Source organism: Leptonychotes weddellii, chromosome 2, assembly GCF_054177405.1.
Source record: "Leptonychotes weddellii isolate Sample4059 chromosome 2, ASM5417740v2, whole genome shotgun sequence".
NCBI lineage: Eukaryota > Metazoa > Chordata > Mammalia > Carnivora > Phocidae > Leptonychotes > Leptonychotes weddellii.
The window spans coordinates 117,592,364-117,614,599 of record NC_138370.1 but is presented as its reverse complement, the minus strand read 5'-3'; the positions used below and the strand labels follow the sequence as shown (position 1 = coordinate 117,614,599).

Sequence of the window (22,236 nt, the reverse complement as noted above, 5' to 3'; positions counted from 1 at the left end):
GTAAAAAAAAAAAAATCTTTTCACTGGAGAAAAGTGCAATTAATAAAAATGGTAGGCAGGGCACGTGGGTGGTGTAGTTGGTTGAGCGTCCAACTCTTGGTTTCGGTTCTGGTCATGCTCTCGGGGTTGTGGGATAGAGCTCCGTGCCGAGGTCTGTGCTCAGCATGGAGTTTGCTTGGGACTCTCTCTCCCTCTCCCTCTGGACCTCCCCACCACTCTCTCTCTCTCTAAAATAAATAAATAAATCTTTAAAGAAATGGTAGGCATTTGTCGCAGTGAATTTCTACAGTTTTCAGGAATATAAAATCATCCTTTCAACAGGCATAACACATTTAACTTAGATTGTTCATATGCTGTGATCCACAAGGGGTCCTCTAGGATGGTGGTTTTCCAATTGTGTTCCATGCTATTTTCAGATTTATTAGCTTCCTGTTGTTGAACAAATCACCAACAAACCACTGGCTTAAAATAACACAATTCTATTATTTTACAGTTCTGAAGGTCAGAAGTCTCAAGAGGGTCTCAGTAGGCAAACAGGTGTCAGCAGAGCTGAGTTCGTTTCTGAGGCTCTAAGAGAAAAATCTGTTCCTTTGCTTTTTGCAGCTTCTAGAGGCTGCCTGCATTCCTTGGCTTGAGGCCCCCTTCCACCCAGAAAGCCGGCAATGGCTGGTTGAGTCTCTTACATCATTATCCTCTGACTGACTCTGATTCTCCTGACTCCCTCTTTCCTTTATAAGGACCTTTGTAATTACAATGGAGCCACCTAGATAATTCAGGATAATCTCTCCATCTCCGGATCAGCTGATTGTCAACCTTGACTCCATCTACAGTGCTAATTCCCCCTTGCCATGTAGCATGACATATTTATTCTTTCCAAAGATTAGGAGGTAGGGATCTTTTGGGTAGGGTAGTGGGGTGTTAATTCTGTCCACCATACCAGATATCATACACATTTGAGTTAAAAATTTTTTCCCAGCTGTATTGAGGTATTATTGATATATAACATATGAAATGTAAGGTGTACAACCTGAACACTTGATATATATATATATATTGCAAAATGACTACCACAATAAAGTTAGTATCTCCAACCTCTCACATAATTATTTTTTGTGTGTAGTGACAGCATTTAAGATGCACTCTGTTATCAACTTTCAAGTATATAATACTGTACTGTTAACTATAGGCACCATACTGTACACAGATCCCCAGAACTTATTAATCTTATAACTGGAAGTTTGTGCCCTTTGACCAAAATCTCCCCATTCCCCCTACTCCCCCATTCCAGCCTCTGGCAAAACACCAAGGTACTCTGTTTCTATGAGTTTGGCTTATTTAGATTCCACATATGAGTTAAAACATACAGTATTTGAGTCAAAATTCTTAAAACAAAAAAATTTATTTTTATTTAAAATACTCAGAAGAAACAGGGGTGCCTTGTGGCTCAGTCGTTAAGCATCTGCCTTCGGCTCAGGTCATGATCCCAGGGTCCTGGGATGGAGCCCCGCATCCGGCTCCCTGCTCCGCAGGAGGCCTGCTTCTCCCTCTTCCACTCCCCCTGCTTGTGTTCCCTCTCTCACTGTGTCTCTCTCTGTCAAATAAATACATAAAATCTTTAAAAAAAACAAAAAACAAAAAAACAAAAGCTGGACTATGAACCACTGTGAGCACACCTCAGTGGCTGGGCCCGAGTGGCCAGCAGGCTAGACAGCTGCTCTTTCACAACCTTTTTAGCTGCAACAAGTAGAATACGTGCAGTGAAACCCAAGGTTTTACTAAGACATTGGATGCCATACTTTGGCTCACATTAAAGGCGGAGTGTCAATGAATGAGATGTGATGCTAGGGATAAGATCAAGGCCAGGGGAAAGGGACACTTAAGAGGGGATAAAATGGGCGGATTCTACTAAGACAATACTGTATGAATGTTAAGTGCACACACTTTGGATGGGAGAGCCTGGGTCCTGAATTCCTGCTCTGCAACTAACTTGTACATGACTTTGAGAAAGTTATTTTAATTTCTCTGTGTCTCAGTTTACTCATCTGTAAAATGGAAATAATAGTATGGGCCGTACAGTGTTGTTGTAAGGATTAAATTAGTCACATGAAAGACTTACAACAGTACTTGGCACATAGAAATTACCAGGTAAATGACGGTTATAATAGTGTAGTCTAAAATGTTAAGGCACGAAGAACTTAGATTGTGGATCTTTTTGCAATGTCTCCAATGGATATCTCAGACAGGTGAGTAAAACTTTAAGTCAGTCCAGCATTCAAAAACATTGCTAGTTATTACCGTTTTACCTATAGATAACTAGCCGTGTATATTTGAGCTATAAATTTAAAAAGGATGGGGGAGAGGCAATATTTAAGTTGTGTTTAAAAAGAGTCTTTGAATTGTTAATTTGGGTTGTATTCATTCTTTGCACAGGTCCCTACTTTGTGTGATGGACTGGGCTAAGTGCCATGTGGCATATGAAGATGATAAAAAAGGTCTCGGCCCTCCATGAGATTTCAAATTACCAGTATGAAAAAAGACATGGGCATAATGAAGGGCTCAGAATACTTACAGGAGGGGAGGAACCCATGTATGGGGTGGGGATGAGGATGTACTTGGACAATTTCATAGGGGAGACAGTATTTGAGAATTTGAAGCATACAGTACATTGTTTAAAAAGATTTTTTATCTATTTACTTGAGAGAGAGAGACTGTGTGTGTTTGTGTGTGTGTGTGCATGCATGAGTGAGTGGGGGAAAGGACAGAGGGAGAGAGGAGATTATCTCAAGCCAACTCCATGCTGAACATGGAGCCTGATGCAGGGCTCGATCTCACGACCCTAAGATTATGACCTGAGCCAAAATCAAGGGTTGGACGATCAAGCAACTAGGCTACCCAAGTGCACCCATATAGTACATTTTAAAGATAATTTTTCATGCACTGGGGGTAGCAAAAAACAATTAGGAAATGAAGGGTTTGGAAATCCCAGGGAAAATTCTGGGATTTCAAATAGTCTAGTTTGATGAAAAAATTCATAAGAGAATAATAAAAGGTCTGGCTGCAAAGGTAGGCTGGAGATATGTTGAGGGAGTTGGATCGCATTTTGTGGTGGACACTAGATTTTTTTTTTTTTTAAAGATTTTACTTATTTATTTGAGAGAGAGAATGAGATAGAGAGAGCATGAGAGTGGGGAGGGTCAGGGGGAGAAGCAGACTCCCCGCTGAGCAGGGAGCCCGATGCGGGACTCGATCCCAGGACTCCAGGATCATGACCTGAGCCGAAGGCAGTCGCTTAACCAACTGAGCCACCCAGGTGCCCTGGACACTAGATTTTTGAGCAGAGAAATAATGTGCAAGTATTGAAGAAGATGGATTATTAGTGGGAAGGGTGAGAGGTATATTTAAAACATCATCCACAGTTCTTCATGTATAATTAAAATGTATTTTTTTCATTTATAAATTATAGGGAATATTTAATTGAAAAATAGGTACAATAAATCATTCCTGTTTGAAAATGCTTGTCAGACAGCTTCACGCCTTTTCAGCGGCAGAGACCTCAATACTGGGGAAATCAGGAGGCAACCTCAGCAACTCTTCCACTTCCTCTTGTAAAGCCTCTGCTTTTTCATGCAACAGCATCTACAATAAAGACATCAAGACATGAGGCCAAAATATGCATTGTCAGGAACTGCTACCATTTTTACCACCGCCTACTAGATCCTTGAACCCTTACACACCAGCGATGTAGGCATTAAAACTAATAATGAGACTGAAAAATAGCCACTTAAGTACAAGTGATTATAGTCAAAGAAACTGCAGCATTTAGCTAAAGCCATTTTAGCTGATCACTGCTTTTGGAATCCCAAAAATAAAGGAGCTTTATCACTCTCAAAGATCTGTTTTATTGAAGACTCAGCCACTTAAAAATTAACTTTTGATCTATAAAATTTAAGGCAATTTTGCAAAAATTTAATTAGCTCTTGAAAATGTTATCCTTTATATGCGCTTTTTATTATTCCTCAAAGTTTAGTATGCTATCTTTTAAAAACCTATCAGTGTTTCAAAGGAAAGTTTTATTCAAGCTCCTAAAATTAACATGGCTAATTTCCAAAGAAACATAAGAGTCAAGAAAGTATTTCTGAATATGGCACATAGCAGATGTCAAGGAATATTTGCTGAGTAACGCTTTTCCCTCTTTCTTGTAAAAACCGGAAATAGGGGTGCCTGGCTGGCTCAGTTGGTAGAGTCTCTCGGGCTCAGGGTTGTGAGTTCAATCCCCACAGTGGGTGTAGGGATCACTAAAAAAATAAACTTTAAAATCAAAAAACAAAAAACCAGAAATACAGTTTTGGTGTTTGCTGCAGCTGGGTGTTGTGTATATTGGGGTGCAGTATGTACATTACTTCTGTTACATAAGTTTTATAACAAAAAGTTCAGCAAAATCACATAGAGAAAAAAAATCATAGGACACAAAATGAAAGTGAAAAACCCACTCTTTCCATGTGACATAAAGCACAGCATTACATAGCATTATAAATAGAAGAGATTAAAATGCAACAAGGCAAGCTTTCCAGTAGCTGAGGTAATGGTGACCAAGTAAAACTAATCTCCCAATGCATCCTCCAAAAACTATACAGATCAACGAGAACAGCCAGTACACTGCACAAAACCCATGGGGCCAGCATTACTAGAATACAGAGAACACCATCACCTTCATATCATAGTAAAAATACCTGCCAATTTCCAGCAGAACCATTTCTCAGGCTCCCACTCCAAGGGATTGCAGAGATCAAGGTGAGATTGAGAAAAAAATACATGGGAAGGAGAAGAGGGAAACAGGTTTTAGATTAAATACAATCACCTTCAGAGAGAGAAAGGCTACCCCAAGTATAAAAATACTGAGAAAAGACTCTTGATAGATGGAAGCATTGTCTATAAGAAGGGATTTAAAGTGCATGAAACTCTAGAAAGCAGTCTTGGAAAGGTAATGCCTCTGGGGGAGAAGACAAGTAAAAAGGGAGAAGAGCCCCTTAGGCTGAGCAGGGAGTGGAAAAAGAAATAAGAGGGTAAAATTTCGGATCCTGTAAGACAAAAGGAAATTCAAAAAAATCAAAGAACACACTTTTATTTGCACTCCTCTCCCACCCCAAACTATCCTTTGCAACACTGACAGAAGAGAGACTCTTGAACTAGAATTCTCATCAGCCACTCCAGATGGCCATCTCTGTCTGAGAAATGCAGGGGCATAAGCAGTTCTTATTATACTACATTACTATATAAAAGGAAACAAAATGAGAATCAAAGTTCTCCAGCTCATAAAAATTTATTCTTCTGAAAGCAAACTACGAAGCAGAAAAGTTGTGATGCAACATTCCAAACTGAATTAAATATTCTCAAATAAACATCTGGAGATATGGGGGAAAAACACACCCTCAGTAAGTCCCAAACTAAGAACAGAAATGGACCCAGAACAGGAAGAAATGAAACAAAAGTTGAGTAAGCTCAGGCAAGAATTAGAAGAAACAGGCAAAATCATATTAGAAATAAAAACTAACAAAGTGATCAAAGAAGAATAGATTATAATAAAACTTAATTAGGGTAATGGGAGCAGGAACAGGGGTGGGGCAAGAAAACAAGATAATGAAAATGAGATAAAGAAAGAAGTAAAAGGGCGGCTGGATGGCAGAGTTGGTTAAGCATCTGGCTCAGGTTGTGATCTCAGGAACCTGAGATCAAGCTCTGCATTGGGCTCTGTGCTGAGTGCAGAGTCTGCTTAGAGTTTTGCTCCCTCTCCCTCTGCCCCCCTACCTGTACTCTCTCAAATAAAGAAAGAAAGAAAGAAAGAAAGGAAGAAAGAAAGAAAGAGAGAAAGAAGTAAAAAGGGCCAGAGAGATTGAAATGAAAGATGGGCAAAGAAGATTCAACATACATATAATTGGAGTTGCTAAGAAAGAAAAATCAAACAGTGGATCATATTGAACTAATATGTAAACCTACAATCTGGGGCGCCTGGGTGGCTTGGTCAGTTGAGCAACTGACTCTTGGCTTCAGCTCAGATTGTGATCTCATGGGTCATGGGTTCAAGCTCTGGGTTGGGTTCCATGCTCAGCGGGGAGTCTGCTTGAGATTCTCTCCCTCTGCACCCCCAACTCACACGTGCATATCTGTGTGTGCTTTCTCTCTCTCTCAAATACATAAATATATTAAAAAACAAAGCAAAACTACAATCCAAGGAAACTTCCAGAAATAAAAGAAAATAAAGATATCCTAGTAAACTATTTCAATTTAAAATAAAGAAAATATGTTCATGTTTTATATACTAAAAAAAATTCGTAAGGATGGGGGGAACTAAAATGGAACACAAACAGACTCTAACTGCTCTTCAAACGAATTACATAACCACAGTGAAGCAGATTTTTTAGAAAAGTAACATTTGAGCACATTATTTCAATTATATATTCTCAGACTAAAGACAAAAAGAGCTGTAAATAATACTAACTCCTTAGTTTTTTTGCAATAGTATGCTTTAACAATTCAGAAATTATTTTCAGTGCATTCTAGGATTGAGCAAAACAGATGACTATGTTGATGAAGACAGGAGCTGGGTTTCTCACTGTTGGAGAAAGGAACTAAAAATATGAGAAGAGGTAAGACTACAGTGAGTCCTGTAGTGTGGGATCAGTATGCATTAAAGGTGACTGGAAACTCTTTGATGTTTACATTGATGGATGGGATCTAATTCTTCTCTTGAACCTGTGATTCAGGTAACTAACAGAATGTAGTGGAAATGATGCTGCATGATTTTCAGGGGTCTGTCAAAAGAAACTACAGTTTTTGCGTTGGTTTCTTGGAATGAGACCATTCCAAGATCTCTTGAATGCTCCCTCGCATATCCCAGCACCATGCTATAAGAAACCCAAGCTAGGGATGGCTGGCTGGCTCAGTTGGTAGAGCCTGCAACTCTTGATCTTGGGGTCATGAGTTTGAGCCCCACGCTGAGCACAGAGCTTACTTAAAAAAAAAAAAAAGAAAAAGAAACTTAAGCTATAGATAAATGAGAAACACATAATATTTTAAAAGAAATTATACCAGATTGAATAAGAGGGGACAGAGATGGTACAAAATAAAAAGAACCTTTGAATGCTTGAACTTCTCTGGACAGGGAAAAGACTGAGAAAGCTAACCAGCTGCAAACAAGGGCCACTACTTACGGGAAATAAAGAATGATTCAGATGAGGGAATTCAAAGCCAGGAAGAATCATTCCCAGGGAGAATTAAGTCCTAATCAAGGAACTGGCCACATATGCCTGGCTGGATATCAGAATTGCTTCTATGTACCACACATATTCCCTCTTCTTGAATGGGATTTTACTGTGGTTATCCTGTCTCTGTTCACCATTGTATCTGTATCTCTTTAGTTCACAGATCTTCAGAGTGAGAGGAATATATCTGTGAAATTGTGCTCAAGGAGCATCACCTGCACCTAGGCTTGATTTAGGAGAAATACTGGACCTTGAGCCTGAGTCTGAAGCCATAAAGGGATAAATCTTTTAGGGATGAGTAATTTTGCATGTGGGAGGAATGTAAATAATCTGTGACCAGAGAGCAGACATTACAGATGACTGCAAATTATTTGGCACTCCCCTCATGTAGAGGCGGGGTCTAATTCCTCTTCCTTTAGATCTGGGCTGATCTTAATGGCCTTCTAGTAACCGATAGGATACCGCAGAAGTGACACTACTTAACTTCTGAGGTTAGTTCCGAATATTTCCTGCCTTTTCTGCCTCGATCTCTCAAAATGTCCACTCTTTGGACATTTCCTCTTGAAACTGAGCTGCCATGCCATAAGAAACCCAAGCCCCATGGAAAGGCCATACGTAGTTGCTCCAGCTGAAAGCCCTAAGTAGCAGCCAATTTTCATGTGAGTGAACCATCTTGGGTATCCAATTCAGTCAAGCCTTCAGATGACTAGAGCCCCAGTAAAAATCTGACTGTAATTGCATGAGACTCCAAGTAAGAATCACACAGCTAAACTTTTCCAGAATTCCTAATCCACAAAAACATAAGCAAAATAAAAGAGCTGTTTTAAACCACTAAATTTTGATGTAAAACTTTGTTATGCAGCAGTATGTACCTGGAAAAATTAGAATTGGAGTTATCAGTATGAGTTCATGGCCTTTAAGAATTTATATGTAAGTATAGAAAAATATACAGGCTTATACAGGCTCTCTCTGCTAAGAGAACCTAGAAACGATGATATCTCTCTCGCTGTGAGCATACTTAGCCCCTCAAACTTGGGTTTCCTCACCAAAAAGAATTAGGACTCTTTGGAAAAACGGCTGATTCCATGACTAAGGCAAGCTGAACATGGAATATCTTGTGCAAGAGTACTAGTTATTTAAACAAAGAGAGCACTAGTTATTAATTTTATTGTTTCTCAGCTCCAAATCCATCCCTCATGGTCCTGCTGGAGACAGATAACCCTAGAGCTGGATCCGGTGAACACTTCTCCTTTGCCAGCGGGTACAATATTCAGCTTGGTCACTAGAGGGCACTGGAGGCACTGCAGGAGAAGGGGTCTCTCCTCCCGGTTTTGGTGTGTCTTTTTCTTGGGGCTCCTGCAGTGCTAGTCTGGTATGCTGATCTGGTGGCCCTCATTACAGTGAGTTTCAACAGCATCCCTGCAGACAGCTTTCCAGCAAGTTCCATGGGTACTCAAGCTAGCTTCCAAGCAAGTTCCATAGCACACTCCGGGGAGCTTCCTGGCAGTTCTGTGAGCATCCTGGTGGGCAGCTTCCTGCTTCAAGCCTTGGCTGCGACACAAGGAACTCGTCTGCTCTCTGGTGAGCCACAGCCACACCCTCTCCGATGAAGCCTCTCTGATGAAGTATGAAGCCCATCCACAGGGGGTGGTGTGGGGTGAGGGTGGACGTTCTTCGCATTATTCCTTCCCATGGTTGCTGCAGTTCTGTTTACCCCTTAGAAGCCGACGAATAACCTTTGTTACTAGTTACTAATTCTTTATATTAAACTTTCCTCTTCCCATTATTGTGTGCTTTCTGTTCCTAAAATTAGAACCTGACAGATGTACCCCAAAAGTAAGAAAATCCAGTAATGATGGGGACAGGTCAAAAAGACAAATTGGCCCACATCTAGAAAAGGATAACTAGGATAGTAAATTGCCTAAAACTAGATTATTTAATATGGATGAAAGAAGCAGAAAAGAGAAATGCCTGGAAACAAAGCTGTTTTCAAATATGTGAAAAACTACCATAGGAACAAAGAAAATAGACTAGTTCTAGATGGTAGTACTTACAATCTAATGGTGGACATTGTAAGAAGGCAACAGTTTATTGGGGTGCTTTTTGGAACACTAAGAGTGTCCAAAAATAGAACTACCTAATTTTTGAGGTTGTAAGCTTCATGTCAATGAAGGCACGCAAAGGTGGGAAGACCAGATGTCAGGGATGCTGAGGAAAGGCCTTCTGTGAAGAGGGTGAGGAGGCAGAATTCCGTGAGTTCCAGAGTTCCCTGTACTTCAGGGGACTCTTAAGATTGTCTAATTTTTAGGAGGTGCTTTTTCTCTTTCTAGCAAGCCTTGTATCGTAACAGATGCACTATTTTATCCACGTATTGTGAGTATACACTTTTGTGTCTATAGTTAGATGTTTTTGCTTTTATGTCCAAAGTATAAGGAGATAACACTACAAAATATCATGAAGGGTAAAAAATGGTTTGTTGGCTTACCTTTGCTGATGAAACAATTTGCTTGGCCTGGCGTCTTGATAAATGATCAATTGTCCTTATTAACACTTCAGGATTTGCATTAGCTAAGTGCATCAGACTTTTATAGCCTGCGTTGTATAATTGTTTTGCTCGACCCTGAAAGGTATTACACAAATCAGCAGGGTCAGAATTTGGGATTAGGAAAAAATAATCAAGTGTCTTACTGAAGGGAAAAATTTCACATGCAAGAGACAGAAACAGACTAAGGTAATAATAAACACGAAGAGATAACACATCCGAATCCTGAGAAATTTTAAAAGATGAATTTGGGTGGTTCCAATCTGACTGCAAGACAGCTTTCTGTGCAGCTTAAGTTAACGGATGTGTGTTGCAATCAGGAATGAGAAATCCATTAAGGCACGCAGGTGAGGGGCATAAATTATTTTAGACACCCAATCAAGATGTTCCAGTCCAATATCCTTAATGTTCTCACCATCTACTCAGGGAACTGCTGGGGTGTGTGTGTGTTCTCAGGCAGAAGAATGTTTCCAACTGAAGGACTGAATAACAGAATAGGCTGAAATCAACAGTTGGCTAAAAACAGAAAGCTGAGAAACCAGGTGAGGATACTTTCTTCTCACTCTCTTAGGAAATAGAAATAAGCCTCGTTGCCCCCGAATCACCACTTCCTGAAACAAGCACTGAGTTTAACCTGACAGAAGGTAATTCTTCATTGGAGTGGAGGAAGGAAGAGATGCTAAGGACGAATGGTAGAACACATATACTTGGGGAGTCTCACTTTTATCCCTACTGTTATTTTTTTTCACAAGTGTGATTTTTTTTCATCAAGACTTATCCAGATTTATAGGGGACTTCTGGGAGGCCATGATAACTATTTAAAGAGGAAAACAACAACAAAAAAACACCCTCTCTTGACCAATAAGGAATAAGGCTGTTGTTACTTACCTTGTGATAAGACATCACAAAATAGTAAAACCTGATTTTTCTGTTAGTTGAAATCACCTCAGTTGGGAAACTGGTAAGCTACTAACCTCTAAAACTCCAGTCACTTCCATGAGAGGAATTAGCTCTGCCTTTACACAGTAAGTCAACTTCTTGGTGAGTTCTCCCAAAAGGGCTCTATAAACCCAAAACTCCTCAAGTTCCTGCAGAACACAAAGAAATACACAGAATTTAAATCTGGTAAGTTATTTCAAAGTTTGGTTGGCTTGGTAGGGGGCTCAGAGAGGGTGTTCCCTGATGTAAGTTCTGAAACTTGGTTAAGCCAGAGATGAACAATAATTCCACACAAAATTATTATAAGGAAACAAGGGCAGAGACTGAGGAATCTGACAAACTGGTTTTGGGATGAGGAAGAAGACTGAAAATTGAAAGATAAGCCAGTGAGAAGAGTTCTATTCATTTTTTCACCAAAACACCAGCAAGTGAATGCATAGTTTTTCTTTCCCAAATAACTGAAAACAGTTCCCACCTCTGGGAATTTATCCTGAAGACAAAATATTACACGTGGAAGGATTCCAATGCAAGATGCAGCAATATTTAAAACAACAAAAATATTAGAAGCAATATTTAAGACAGTAAAAATATTGGAAGCCATGGGTCAATAACTGTTAAAGGTGGGTGGGTAAATGGGCATTTATTATATTATTTTGTCTTAGTTTATGTTTGAAATTTTCTGTAGTAGTAGTTTTTTGTTTTTTTTTTTAAGGCGCTTTCTAACCTTTGGGTGTCACTGTGAGCATTCGTGACATATGGAACAGCGTTAGCCAGCTATTTGGTGACCACTAGGAAAGCAGCCAATGCACCAAAGATGGCAGAGTAAAGAGAAGAAAACCTTGACCAGAACGATGACTCCATCAACCCTGAACAGACTTAGCTCTAGCTTTTCTGTTCCACATGATCATCTTTGTTCCTTATTGTTTAAACTTCTATGGGTTTTTCTGTTACTTGTAGTTAAAGGCATCTTAGCTAACACTATTGATGTACTATTTCATATGACTTACATAGCTTTTTAAGAAGAAAAAAACACTTTAAAATACTGAAAATACACTCATGAGAGCACAAGTTGTCAGGTAGATTGTTTCTAGGAACGACCATCAAATTATAGTTGTTTTTCAAATTCAATATAGTTTCTTTTACTTGAACAAGTCTAAAAGGCTGAAATCCTTATAGTCCTAAGTAAAACAAAGGGATAGAACTTTAGGGGAAGTATCTTTAAATATGAAGAAAAACAAACACAGAAAACTTAAGAAAATACATTTTAAAGGCTAGCTTCTTATTACTTATAAATTTTGTCTTCTGCTTAGCTAGCACATGATTAGGGAATGTAAGCTAATATTTAAAACTTAGCGTAAGTACGAGATATGAAGAAATGTGAATTTGCTAAAATAATTATCATTCAACCCAAAGTCAAGTATTTTGGATTACTTACTCATTAGTACATATGATAGAATTAACTGCCATATACATACATAGAATATGGAAATTTAAGATAGGGAAAATGAAGATTCAAATTTAAAAATAGAATTCATGGGCGCCTGGGTGGCTCAGTTGGTTAAGTGACTGCCTTTGGCTCAGGTCATGGTCCTGGAGTCCTGGGATCGAGTCCCACGTCGGGCTCCCTGCTCAGCGGGGAGTCTGCTTCTCCCCCTGACCCTCCCCACTCTCATGCTCTCTCTATCTCATTCTCTCTCTCAAATAAATAAAATCTTTAAAAAAAAAAAAAACCTTTAAAAATAGAATTCATGCAAGAAAAATGTTTTTTAAAAAATTGAGTATAGAAACAAATATGGAAAGGATTATTACATTACTCAATTAGGAGAAATTTAAATGCAGCCAAAAAAGGCTTATATTATAAATTCATCCCAAAAACTGTCCGAGTAGAAAAGTCTGGTAAGCTTTATTATGTTATTTAAGGAAACTCTGAAAGCTTCTTTTAGTAAAGACATTAGTAAAGTCTTACACAAATCCATTCCAAATGCACATGGCCAAAATAAAGTTTTCTTCTTGAGTTATTTTATAAACTAAACATTTGACATAGAAACCTAAAGCAGTTGCCAGACATTGGAAGAAAAAATGGCAAAATACTGTGGCGTTCATGAGAGCATGGGCCCAAGTAGTGACAAGGTAGCTGCTGGGTATTGGTGATGCACTAATCAAACACTTTCCACAGTTATCACCATGAGAAAGATACTCTCACACAATCTACATCGATGGAGAACTGTTGCTTTAAGAGTTGATTCCAAATACTTGTAACTATTAATGGTGGTTCTGAGAGTAGGGATAACTAGGTGCTTTCTACCTGTTTGCTATATATTTTAGGTGAGTCTGTCATTTTTGTATCTTTACCATAAGTTAGTACATAGGACTTTTATAAGCAGATAAAAACAAATATATTTTAAATAAGGTTTGAGTGCTTTGTATTAATAGAACAAGTCAACAATGAGGAAATAATGACTAACTGGTTTACAAGTTTAGTAGAAGTTAAAACAAAAAGATGCACAAGGCATGTGTAGTTAATGGAATTACCTCACAGAAATGTAGCACACAAGAGGAGAACGAGGCAGCTCCAGTGAGAAGGCTTTGTATATAGCCTCGAGGCATATTAAATTTTTCAGACACACTCCAAATGTTGGTCTCTTTGAGCAGGGCATAAAGAACAAAAGACAGGTATAGTCTGTTGACAACGTCCTTGTCCACCTTCTAGAAAGACACAAGCAAATGAATTTATGTACTGGACCTGCTAAAAATGTACATTATATTGAAATTGGACAAAAGGTAATATGAATGAAGTTATACTATAGGAAAGCCAGAATAGAATGATTCCACAGAAATAAAACTAAGTTCTACTATATGTACTTTAGATTAATTCAGATTATCATTTTTCCAAGTATAAAAAAAAGGAAAATATGCCAAATTATTTCCAATTTAAACTTCCTTCTACAGGGGAAGCTGTAGTGGGTTGAATCATGCCTGCCCCCACAAAAAGATATGTTTCATTCCTAACCTGTGGTACCTGTGAATGTGACATTATTGGAAATAGGATTTTTGCAGATGTAATTAGTTAAAGATCTTGAGATGAAATCATCTTGCGTGTAGAGTAGACCCTTTAGGCCTCTTTGTTCAGTGACTGGTGTCTTTGTAAGAGGAGAGAACACAGAGTGACACACGTAAGAAGCAATGTGGAGATGGCAATGTCCAATGGAGACACTGGAGGAATGTATTTATAAGCCAAGGAACACCAAAGACTGCCAGCAAGCACCAAAAGCTAAGAGAGAGGCAAGATGTTTTCCTCCTCAGAGCCTCCAGAAGGAGCCATCTTGATTTCAGACTTTTGGCCTCCTGAACGGCAAGAGAATAAATTTCTGTTGTTTTAAGACACTCAGTTTGTGCTAATTTGTTGTGGTAGCCCTAGGAAAAGAATATAGGAAGGGAAGGAGTTGGGAAGACTACATTTTTTTTTTTTTTTTTTAAGATTTTATTTATTTGCGAGAGAGAGAATGAGAGACAGAGAGCATGAGAGGGAGGAGGGTCAGAGGGAGAAGCAGACTCCCTGCTGAGCAGGGAGCCTGATGTGGGACTCGATCCTGGGACTCCAGGATCATGACCTGAGCTGAAGGCAGTTGCTTAACCAACTGAGCCACCCAGGCGCCCGGGAAGACTACATTTACTGTGGTATTTATAGGTTGGATTTATTTGTGAATGTAATTAGACAAATGCATTTATGTAGATAGGTATGTTAATAAGCTTGTCCATATTGTAAACTAAGAGTAAATATTAGATTCTATGATTTCTACATGGTCATGATAAATAATTAATGTTTCCAAAGTTAAAACACTGAAAGAGAAAAATGCTACCTGTAGTTGACAATTTCTGTGTACCTGTTTTTGCCTGCACTATCTAGTGACCAGTTCTTTTATTTTTTATTTTTTAAAGATTTTATTTATTTATTTGACAGAGAGAGAGAGAGCACAAGTAGGCAGAGTGGCAGGCAGAGGGAGAGGGAGAAGCAGGCTCCCCGCTGAGCAGGGAGTTGGACGCGGGGCTCGATCCCAGGACCCCAGGATCATGACCTGAGCCGAAGGCAGCCGCTTAACTGACTGAGCCACCCAGGCACCCCTCTTTTATTTATTTTTTTTATTTTAAAAATTTGCATTTATTTCCAGTTTGAGTCTTTTTGCAATATAATATATATGAATATGACAACTGATACCTTTCTATCTCTACCTTGCCATAATGATTTTGCTTAAAAAAAAACAAACAAACTTGAAACTGGCATGCTAGAAGGATTTGTATTGATGATGAGAAATTTTCACTGCTTCATGCCAGAAATTAAGAGAAACTAATAATCATGTTTCAAAATGCACCTGAAGAAAAGTAACTGAAACAGATCAGATCTTTGTGCCGTTCTTCAGATTATTTTACTTGAATTATTTTGTAAATTGAATCCAGCTTGTGGAATCACTTAGTCATGAGTTTTAGCGAACTAATTAATTAGATTAAATTTGCTCACTTAAAAAATAGCTGGCTTTTTATGAAAATTTTATTAAAATATATAGGAAAGGCCTTTATTGTAACTAAAAGTGCCAAGTATAATAGGTACCATGATATAACAGTGAATATTTACAATATATTTTAGGGAAAAAATGACAACACTTAGATTAAATGCAGAAAAGAAAACATCACGTTTTTAACACTTGATATTTCCATTGATTCTTCATGTTCTGCAACTGTAAGATAATCTCACGTATTTAGTTTTCTATCTATTCCAGGAGATTTGTGTTGAAATTTTTTTTCACCATTAGAAACTGTGGTTCTCTATGGGACCTTTTCAGCTTTGCACGCCGATTTTGGAACCAGATCTGGATTCTGTCTTCCTCTAGATTCAATTTTCGAGCTAAGTCTTCTCTGATATCAATGCCCGGCTAGCAATTAACTCTAAAGACGTTTTCCAACACTTCAATCTGGTTTTGAGTAAAAGCAGTTCTGGGTCTCCGGCCTCTATACCAACTCAGCTCTCTTTTCAAAGACAGTCTTTCTGAGGCTGAAAAGTAATTTTCGTATTTCAAAAATCTTTCTTCTGGTACTGGGTGATCCACAGTACAAGGGAATGAGACCCCATTAGGAAGGCTCGGGATATGCACACATAGGTTATCATCTTTCCCTGAGGAGCTGCAGGTGTCTGCCCACAGTCTGTGGTGTTTCACTGAAGGAACACAGTCTTTCTTCTGGTCCAATCCTAAAATGCTCTCAATTGAAAAGGAGCAAGGCGAGGGTTTGCTTTCCCCAAGCCAAGCACTTTCCGGAAGACTGGGAGCCATCCTCGAGAGGGCTGCCCAGAACGACAGCTCTGGCCTCTCCTGCCTCCTGGCTGGCTCTACCCCATGTGTACTAGTGACCAGTTCTTGTGTAAAGTATTTCACAGCCAATATCAAGCTAACTTAGGAACTGAGTAACTCATGCTTAAAATCAGAGGAAAGAAAAGATGAACTGGAAGGAGAAAAAGTGGGTATAAAATATAAAATTATATCCCCTATGATGGTAAAAGAATGGGATGAGAACTTACAGTGGCATATCGAAGACTGTATGAATTACAGATTCTACATGTTGATACTTTTAAAAAGCATTAAGCTGAAAAATCATGATAGTTGAATTGCCAGTAGAGAGAGATTGCTTTTTAATTTCCCAATTTTAGTGCACCTTCATTATTAACTATAATTTGAGTCAATGTAGATTTTGCTTAGAATGTATTTTCTAAGCCAAGAAAAATGATATAATTATATTACATGGCAGGATAAGATGCTTTATGCCAATTTCAAGATCTTTTATAAGAAATATTTAAAGAAAAATGGGAGTGTCTTTTTCAATGTAGAGAAATAAACTTGATTTTAAGTAAATATCATGTTCTCTAGAATTTAAAACAACTGAACATTTATTGACTATATTTCATTAACAAAAATAAATTCTGATTCAAGTTTAAAAAGATGCATTATTCTAAAAAGATTTTGAAATGTTTATTATTTGGTAATGAGTTCCAAATTAACATGATTTTGTTTTTCTTTTCTTTTTTTCTTTTTTCAAGATTTTATTTATTTATTTGCCAGAGAGAGAGAGAGAAAGGGAGAGTACAAGCAGGGGGAGTGGCAGGCAGAGGGAGAAGCAGGCTCCCCGCTAAGCAAGGAGCCTGATGTGGGACTTGATCCCAGGACCCTGAGATCATGACCTGAGCTGAAGGCAGACGCTTAACCATCTGAGCCACCCAGGCGCCCTTGTTTTTATTTTCTATTTTAAAGTTGTATATAAAAGGTTTGTTTTAAGAAATATTTTTATTTAACATTTTGAATGTCTAAACAACATAGGTATTTCTGAGGTAAAAGACCCAATCAAAATATTGTGATAACATGAACACTGAACTACTAAAGAGACATTTATAATTTTATGATATAGCAGTACATAGGACAGGGCATCATTCAATTCAAATGTGAGTAAACACCATCTTTCACTTTTCAAAATGAAATTAGTAATATTTATGTAAATTTAAAGATATGGGGGAAATGGCAGGTAAGATAATTAGGTTTCAATAAAGATTGGATTACCAACAAAATGAAAAATGAAAAAAAGTGTATTATAAGGTAGAAAATGGTATTAACTTAAGGAATTTGAAGGAATGTTTGCCAAAAAATTATTTCCATTTTTCTTTTTCTTAAAGGTTTTATTTATTTGAGAGAGAGAGAGAGAGACAGAGAGAGCACAAGTGGGGGGTTCCAGAGGATGAGGGAGAAGCAGGCTCCCCGCTGAGCAGGGATCCTGACATGGAGCTCAGTCTCAGGACCCAGGGATCATGACCTGAGCCGAAGCCAGACACTTAACCAACTGAGCCACTCAGGCTCCCCTATTTCCATTCCTCTTAAAGTTAGTGTATTAGACACTTGCTTCATATTTGTTGACTAAACTTCAAAACACCATAATATAAGAATATTACACAAAAAAGTATTAATTTATCAACTTCAACCTTCTACAGCTTTATGTAGTTCAAGTACTAACTAGACTGGGGGTTCTTTAAGAACAACAAACAACAATGAAAACCTCAATCCCACCCTATCTTAGAATCTCTGACACCAAGTAGAATGCCTAATAAAAAGTTTCTAGGTATGAGGGGTGGCACACCTGGCTGGCTCAGTCAGAGGAGCATGTGACTCTTGATCTTGGAGTCATGAGTTTGAGCCCCACATGAGGTGTGGAGATTACTTAAAAAAAAAAAGGTTCTAGAAAATACATTTTTCTCCCTTGAACTAAACTTATTTCAGGATTATATACTATCAAAAAACATTTTATAAAATTTTACAATTTTTATTTTACTTTATTTAATTTATTTATTTATTTTAAGATTTTATTTATTTATTCATGAAAGACAGAGAGAGAGAGAGGCAGAGGGAGAAGCAGGCTCCCAAGGAGCAGGGAGCCCTATGCGGAACTCGATCCCAGGACCCTGGGATCATGACCCGAGCTGAAGGCAGATACTTAACGACTGAGCCACCCAGGCGCCCGAGAAGAGATCTTTTTTTTTTTTTTTAAGATTTTATTTATTTATTTGACAGAGAGAGACACAGCGAGAGAGGGAACGCAAGCAGGGGGAGTGGGAGAGGGAGAAGCAGGCTTCCCGCCGAGCAGGGAGCCCGATGCGGGGCTCGATCCCAGGACCCTGGGATCATGACCTGAGCCGAAGGCAGACGCTTAACCATCTGAGCCACCCAGGCGTCCAAAATTTTATAATTTTTATAATGTAAGCCATAAGTAGCCTAAGAAAAATTGATTAATAAGGTTTACCTTCTCCTATGATTAAGAAGCTTATATGTGCATGACAGAGTGTTTCAGAAATGCAAAGTTACACATACAAAAAAAGGCCATCACACCAACCAAAAATACTGTTTTAAAAAAAATGCCCAAATTTCTGGTCCTCACATGTTTTAAATGGTAAAATGGGAATTATATTAACTTAAAGAAAAAAATACAAAACAAAAAGATCAAATCAACAAAAGAGATGATACAACAGCATGAATTTTGCTAAATCAACTTATTTAGGAAGAGAAAAAGACTATGGTACCTTTTTTATAGCTTGACCTGATGCTTTCTTCCCAATAAAGTTTTCAGAGACTCCAAGAAGAGCAGCTACATTTTGTTCTGCTGGACTGAGCTGGCTAAACTACATTTAAAAAGAGTAAACATAGAGAAAAATCAAATTGTAACTTTAAAAAAAAAATTTATTCATTTATTTGAGAGAGAGTGAGCATGTGGGGGGGCAGAGGGAGAGGGAGAGAAAATCTCAAGTAGACTCCCTGCTGAGTGTGGAGCCCAACACAGGGCTCGATCTCACGACCCTGACTGAGATCATGACCTGAGCTGAAATCAAGAGTAAGACGCTTAACTGACTGAGCCACCCAGGTGCCCCTCAAATTGTAACTTTTAAAAATTTGCCATTTGAACCAAATCCAGTATTTCCTGTGATATCACATTTTCATGGCTTAAAAATGTATTATTAAAATACAACATATTTTAGTAGAATACTTAAAGGTATGGTCATAAGCACCGTGACTATGGACTATGGTTTCCATGGACTTTGTGGTTATGTTTAATATTGAGACGTCCGGTGGGTAGGAAGAAGAGGGAAAGCTTTTGACAGTAACTGCATTATATAGTGCCACTTAAAAACTTAAGTTACAATTTTAAAATATGACATTAAAAAGAAAGTTAACTTCCTGCAATTAAGAGCTGCATACTGCTTCTGCCTAACATGTGTTCATGTATCTGCCCTGCTCATAGTAAAATCATAATAGACTATACTCTACCACCTGGTTTTGTAACAAGTAGGACCAGCTGTACCTTCCTGTTGGTGATAAAACTGACATTTCTTCTCAGGTATTAACATCACTAGGTTTAGTCATCATGCTTGGCTCTGATAGAGCTTTCATGTAATTAAAAATCTCAAAAAAAAAAAAAACAGCTTCTTCACATTCTAGGCAACATAAAATGGAGTGGTCACCAAACCGTAACAGTAACTATCTTTGGGGAATGGGACCAGGGATGATCCTCTTTTCTTTTCTGCACCTTTCTTTATTTTTTCGATAATGAACATGTTTATATTTAATAGGAAAGTACTATTTAAGTTAAACAAACTGAAAATGCTATTGCCATATAACTATTTTAAAAACCGAAACATGAAAGGCCCAATTTCAAATATATTTAGTAGAGAGAAAAAGTGAATAATCATTCGACAAAAATTACATCATCATTAATAAATAAAATATCCTATATTGAAGAACCTTATATTCTCACCTGCCTGAAGTATATCATCCAGTCAGGGACACACTGAGAACCCATATCATAGGGAGTTGTTAGGTAAATTAGGTGAAGAAGGCTTTCGAGCACAAGTCCTTCGAGACCTTTCTTCAAGTCTCTGTAGAGAATGTCACAATAAGCCAAATCTATAGTTCCTAAAAGAAAGATCAAATATTTCATCTTTCATAATTACCAAAGGGGGAAAAAGGTATCTTAAAAAGGTCTTGTTTATACCTAAACATAGCAAAAAGTCTTCAAAATCTCTTAAATTTTTTTTAACCCCTTTATAGTTAACATACATTGTTATATTAGTTTCAGGTGTACAATACAGTGATTCAACAATTCTATACATTACTGAGTGTTCATTATGATGAGTGTACTCTTAATCCCCTTTACCTATTTCACCCATCCTCCCACCAAAATCTTTTCTTATGTATTTTAGCACAACTATTTTGGAGGTCATTTTGATAGTATACATCAACATTTAATAAGTACGTACCTTCTGACCCAAATACTCTGTTTTTGGAAATCTAAGAGAAACATTTCCACACACACCCAAAAACACATAAATAGAGATGCCCATTGCAGCTTTGTTTATAATTGAGAAAAATTAAAAAAAAAAACACAGTACAGGGTGCCTGGGTGGCTCAGATGGTTAAGCGTCTGCCTTCGGCTCAGGTCATGATCCCAGGGTCCTGGGATCGAGTCCCGCATCGGGCTCCCTGCTCGGCAGGGAGTCTGCCTCTCTCTCTCTCTCTGTCTCTGTCTCTTATGAATAAATAAATAAAATCTTAAAAAAAAAAAAAAAAAAACACAGTACAAATGTCCATCAATAGGGAAATGGTTAATTAAATTACAGTATCCAGACCATGGGTGATTATAGTAGTAAAAGAAAAATGAGGTAGATTAAAGGGACTGACATGTTAAGATGCTCCTAATATTTTAAGTGAGAAAAGCAAGCTGCCAAAAAATACTTACAACTGTGATTTCATCTTAAAAAATAAACTATTAAATAACATATATAAATGTGTATGAATGTATGTGTATAAATCTGTACACATATACTTGCAAATATGCATATACACATATACATATATAATATACATATACATATTTATCTAAATACATAATAATATATATGGAAGGATACACATCAAATTGTTAACAGTGGTTGCCCCTGGGAGAGTGGAAATGGGACAGGAGAATGGGATTTTCCTTTACATCATTCTGAGATCTAAGGTTTTTTTTTTTTAAACAACACACATGTATTATTTTTCATTAAGTAAATTATGATTAGCCATTAAGAAAAAACTTCACTGTCATGGAACAATTTTTAAGATATTAAGCAAAAAAAGCAAGTTCTGGAACAATACAAATGATTGTTTATTTAAAAACAAAAGCTTAAAAAATCTTAAACGTGTATACAAGTATGTATTATGCATTGAAATGAAATGTACATAAAATGCCTGAAAAGACATACACCAAATTGTTATTCTTGGTAGGATATTAAGATTTGTATGATTGCTACGGGAGGGGTGTGTGAAGGGGGATGACCATCTCTTTTCCCAAATACTTCTGCAATATCCTAAATTACTTTAATTAAAAATATTTTTCAGGGTGCCTGGCTGGCTCAGTTGGTTAAGTGTTCAACTCTTGATTTCAGCTCAGGTCATGATCTCAGGGTTGTGAGATCCAAGCCACAAGTTGGACTTAGGGTGGGTGTGGAGCCTGCTTAAGATTCCCTCTCTTTCTGCCCCTCCCCCTCCCTCTCTAAAAAAACAAAAACAAAAACCAAACCAAAAACCCAACATTTTTTCAACTTTTTATTTACTAAAAAAGAATTTTTTTTTTTCAAATAGTTTCTACATGCAAAATGGGACTTGAACCCACGACCCCAAGATGAGTCTCATGCTCTATTGACTGAGCCAGCCAGGCGTCCCCATTTTTCAACTTTTAAAAGCTAAAGTAGTCTAATAGCTTTTAAGATTAATGTTATTAATATGAAACTACAGTTCCAGTTTAAAGAAAGAGAATGATTTAATTTCCATTTTTTTCCCAGCACATTTCCTCAGTAACTTAGGTAAACTCTTACCCTTAAAAGAAGCTCGTCCCAGTTTTGTAATATGAAAACTATACTGGATCTCTTCTTCAGACTTA

General features: G+C 37.7%; 1 protein-coding gene and 1 pseudogene across 1 annotated transcript in view; both read right to left on the bottom strand.

Moving 5' to 3' along the window:
* Positions 1–1,315: 1,315 nt before the first annotated feature.
* Positions 1,316–22,236, bottom strand: part of HELQ (helicase, POLQ like) — a 35,530-nt gene continuing 14,609 nt past the window's right edge. The window contains exons 9-15 of the mRNA XM_081813140.1: positions 22,172–22,232; positions 20,077–20,234; positions 18,848–18,946; positions 13,273–13,446; positions 10,776–10,889; positions 9,745–9,879; positions 1,316–3,636 (exon numbers count right to left, since the gene is read on the bottom strand). Coding sequence (XP_081669266.1) covers positions 3,529–3,636; positions 9,745–9,879; positions 10,776–10,889; positions 13,273–13,446; positions 18,848–18,946; positions 20,077–20,234; positions 22,172–22,232 — 849 coding nt within the window. The 3' untranslated portion in view covers positions 1,316–3,528. The remainder of the gene's footprint in view (positions 3,637–9,744; positions 9,880–10,775; positions 10,890–13,272; positions 13,447–18,847; positions 18,947–20,076; positions 20,235–22,171; positions 22,233–22,236) is intronic.
* Positions 13,485–16,535, bottom strand: LOC102743029 (homeobox expressed in ES cells 1 pseudogene; annotated as a pseudogene).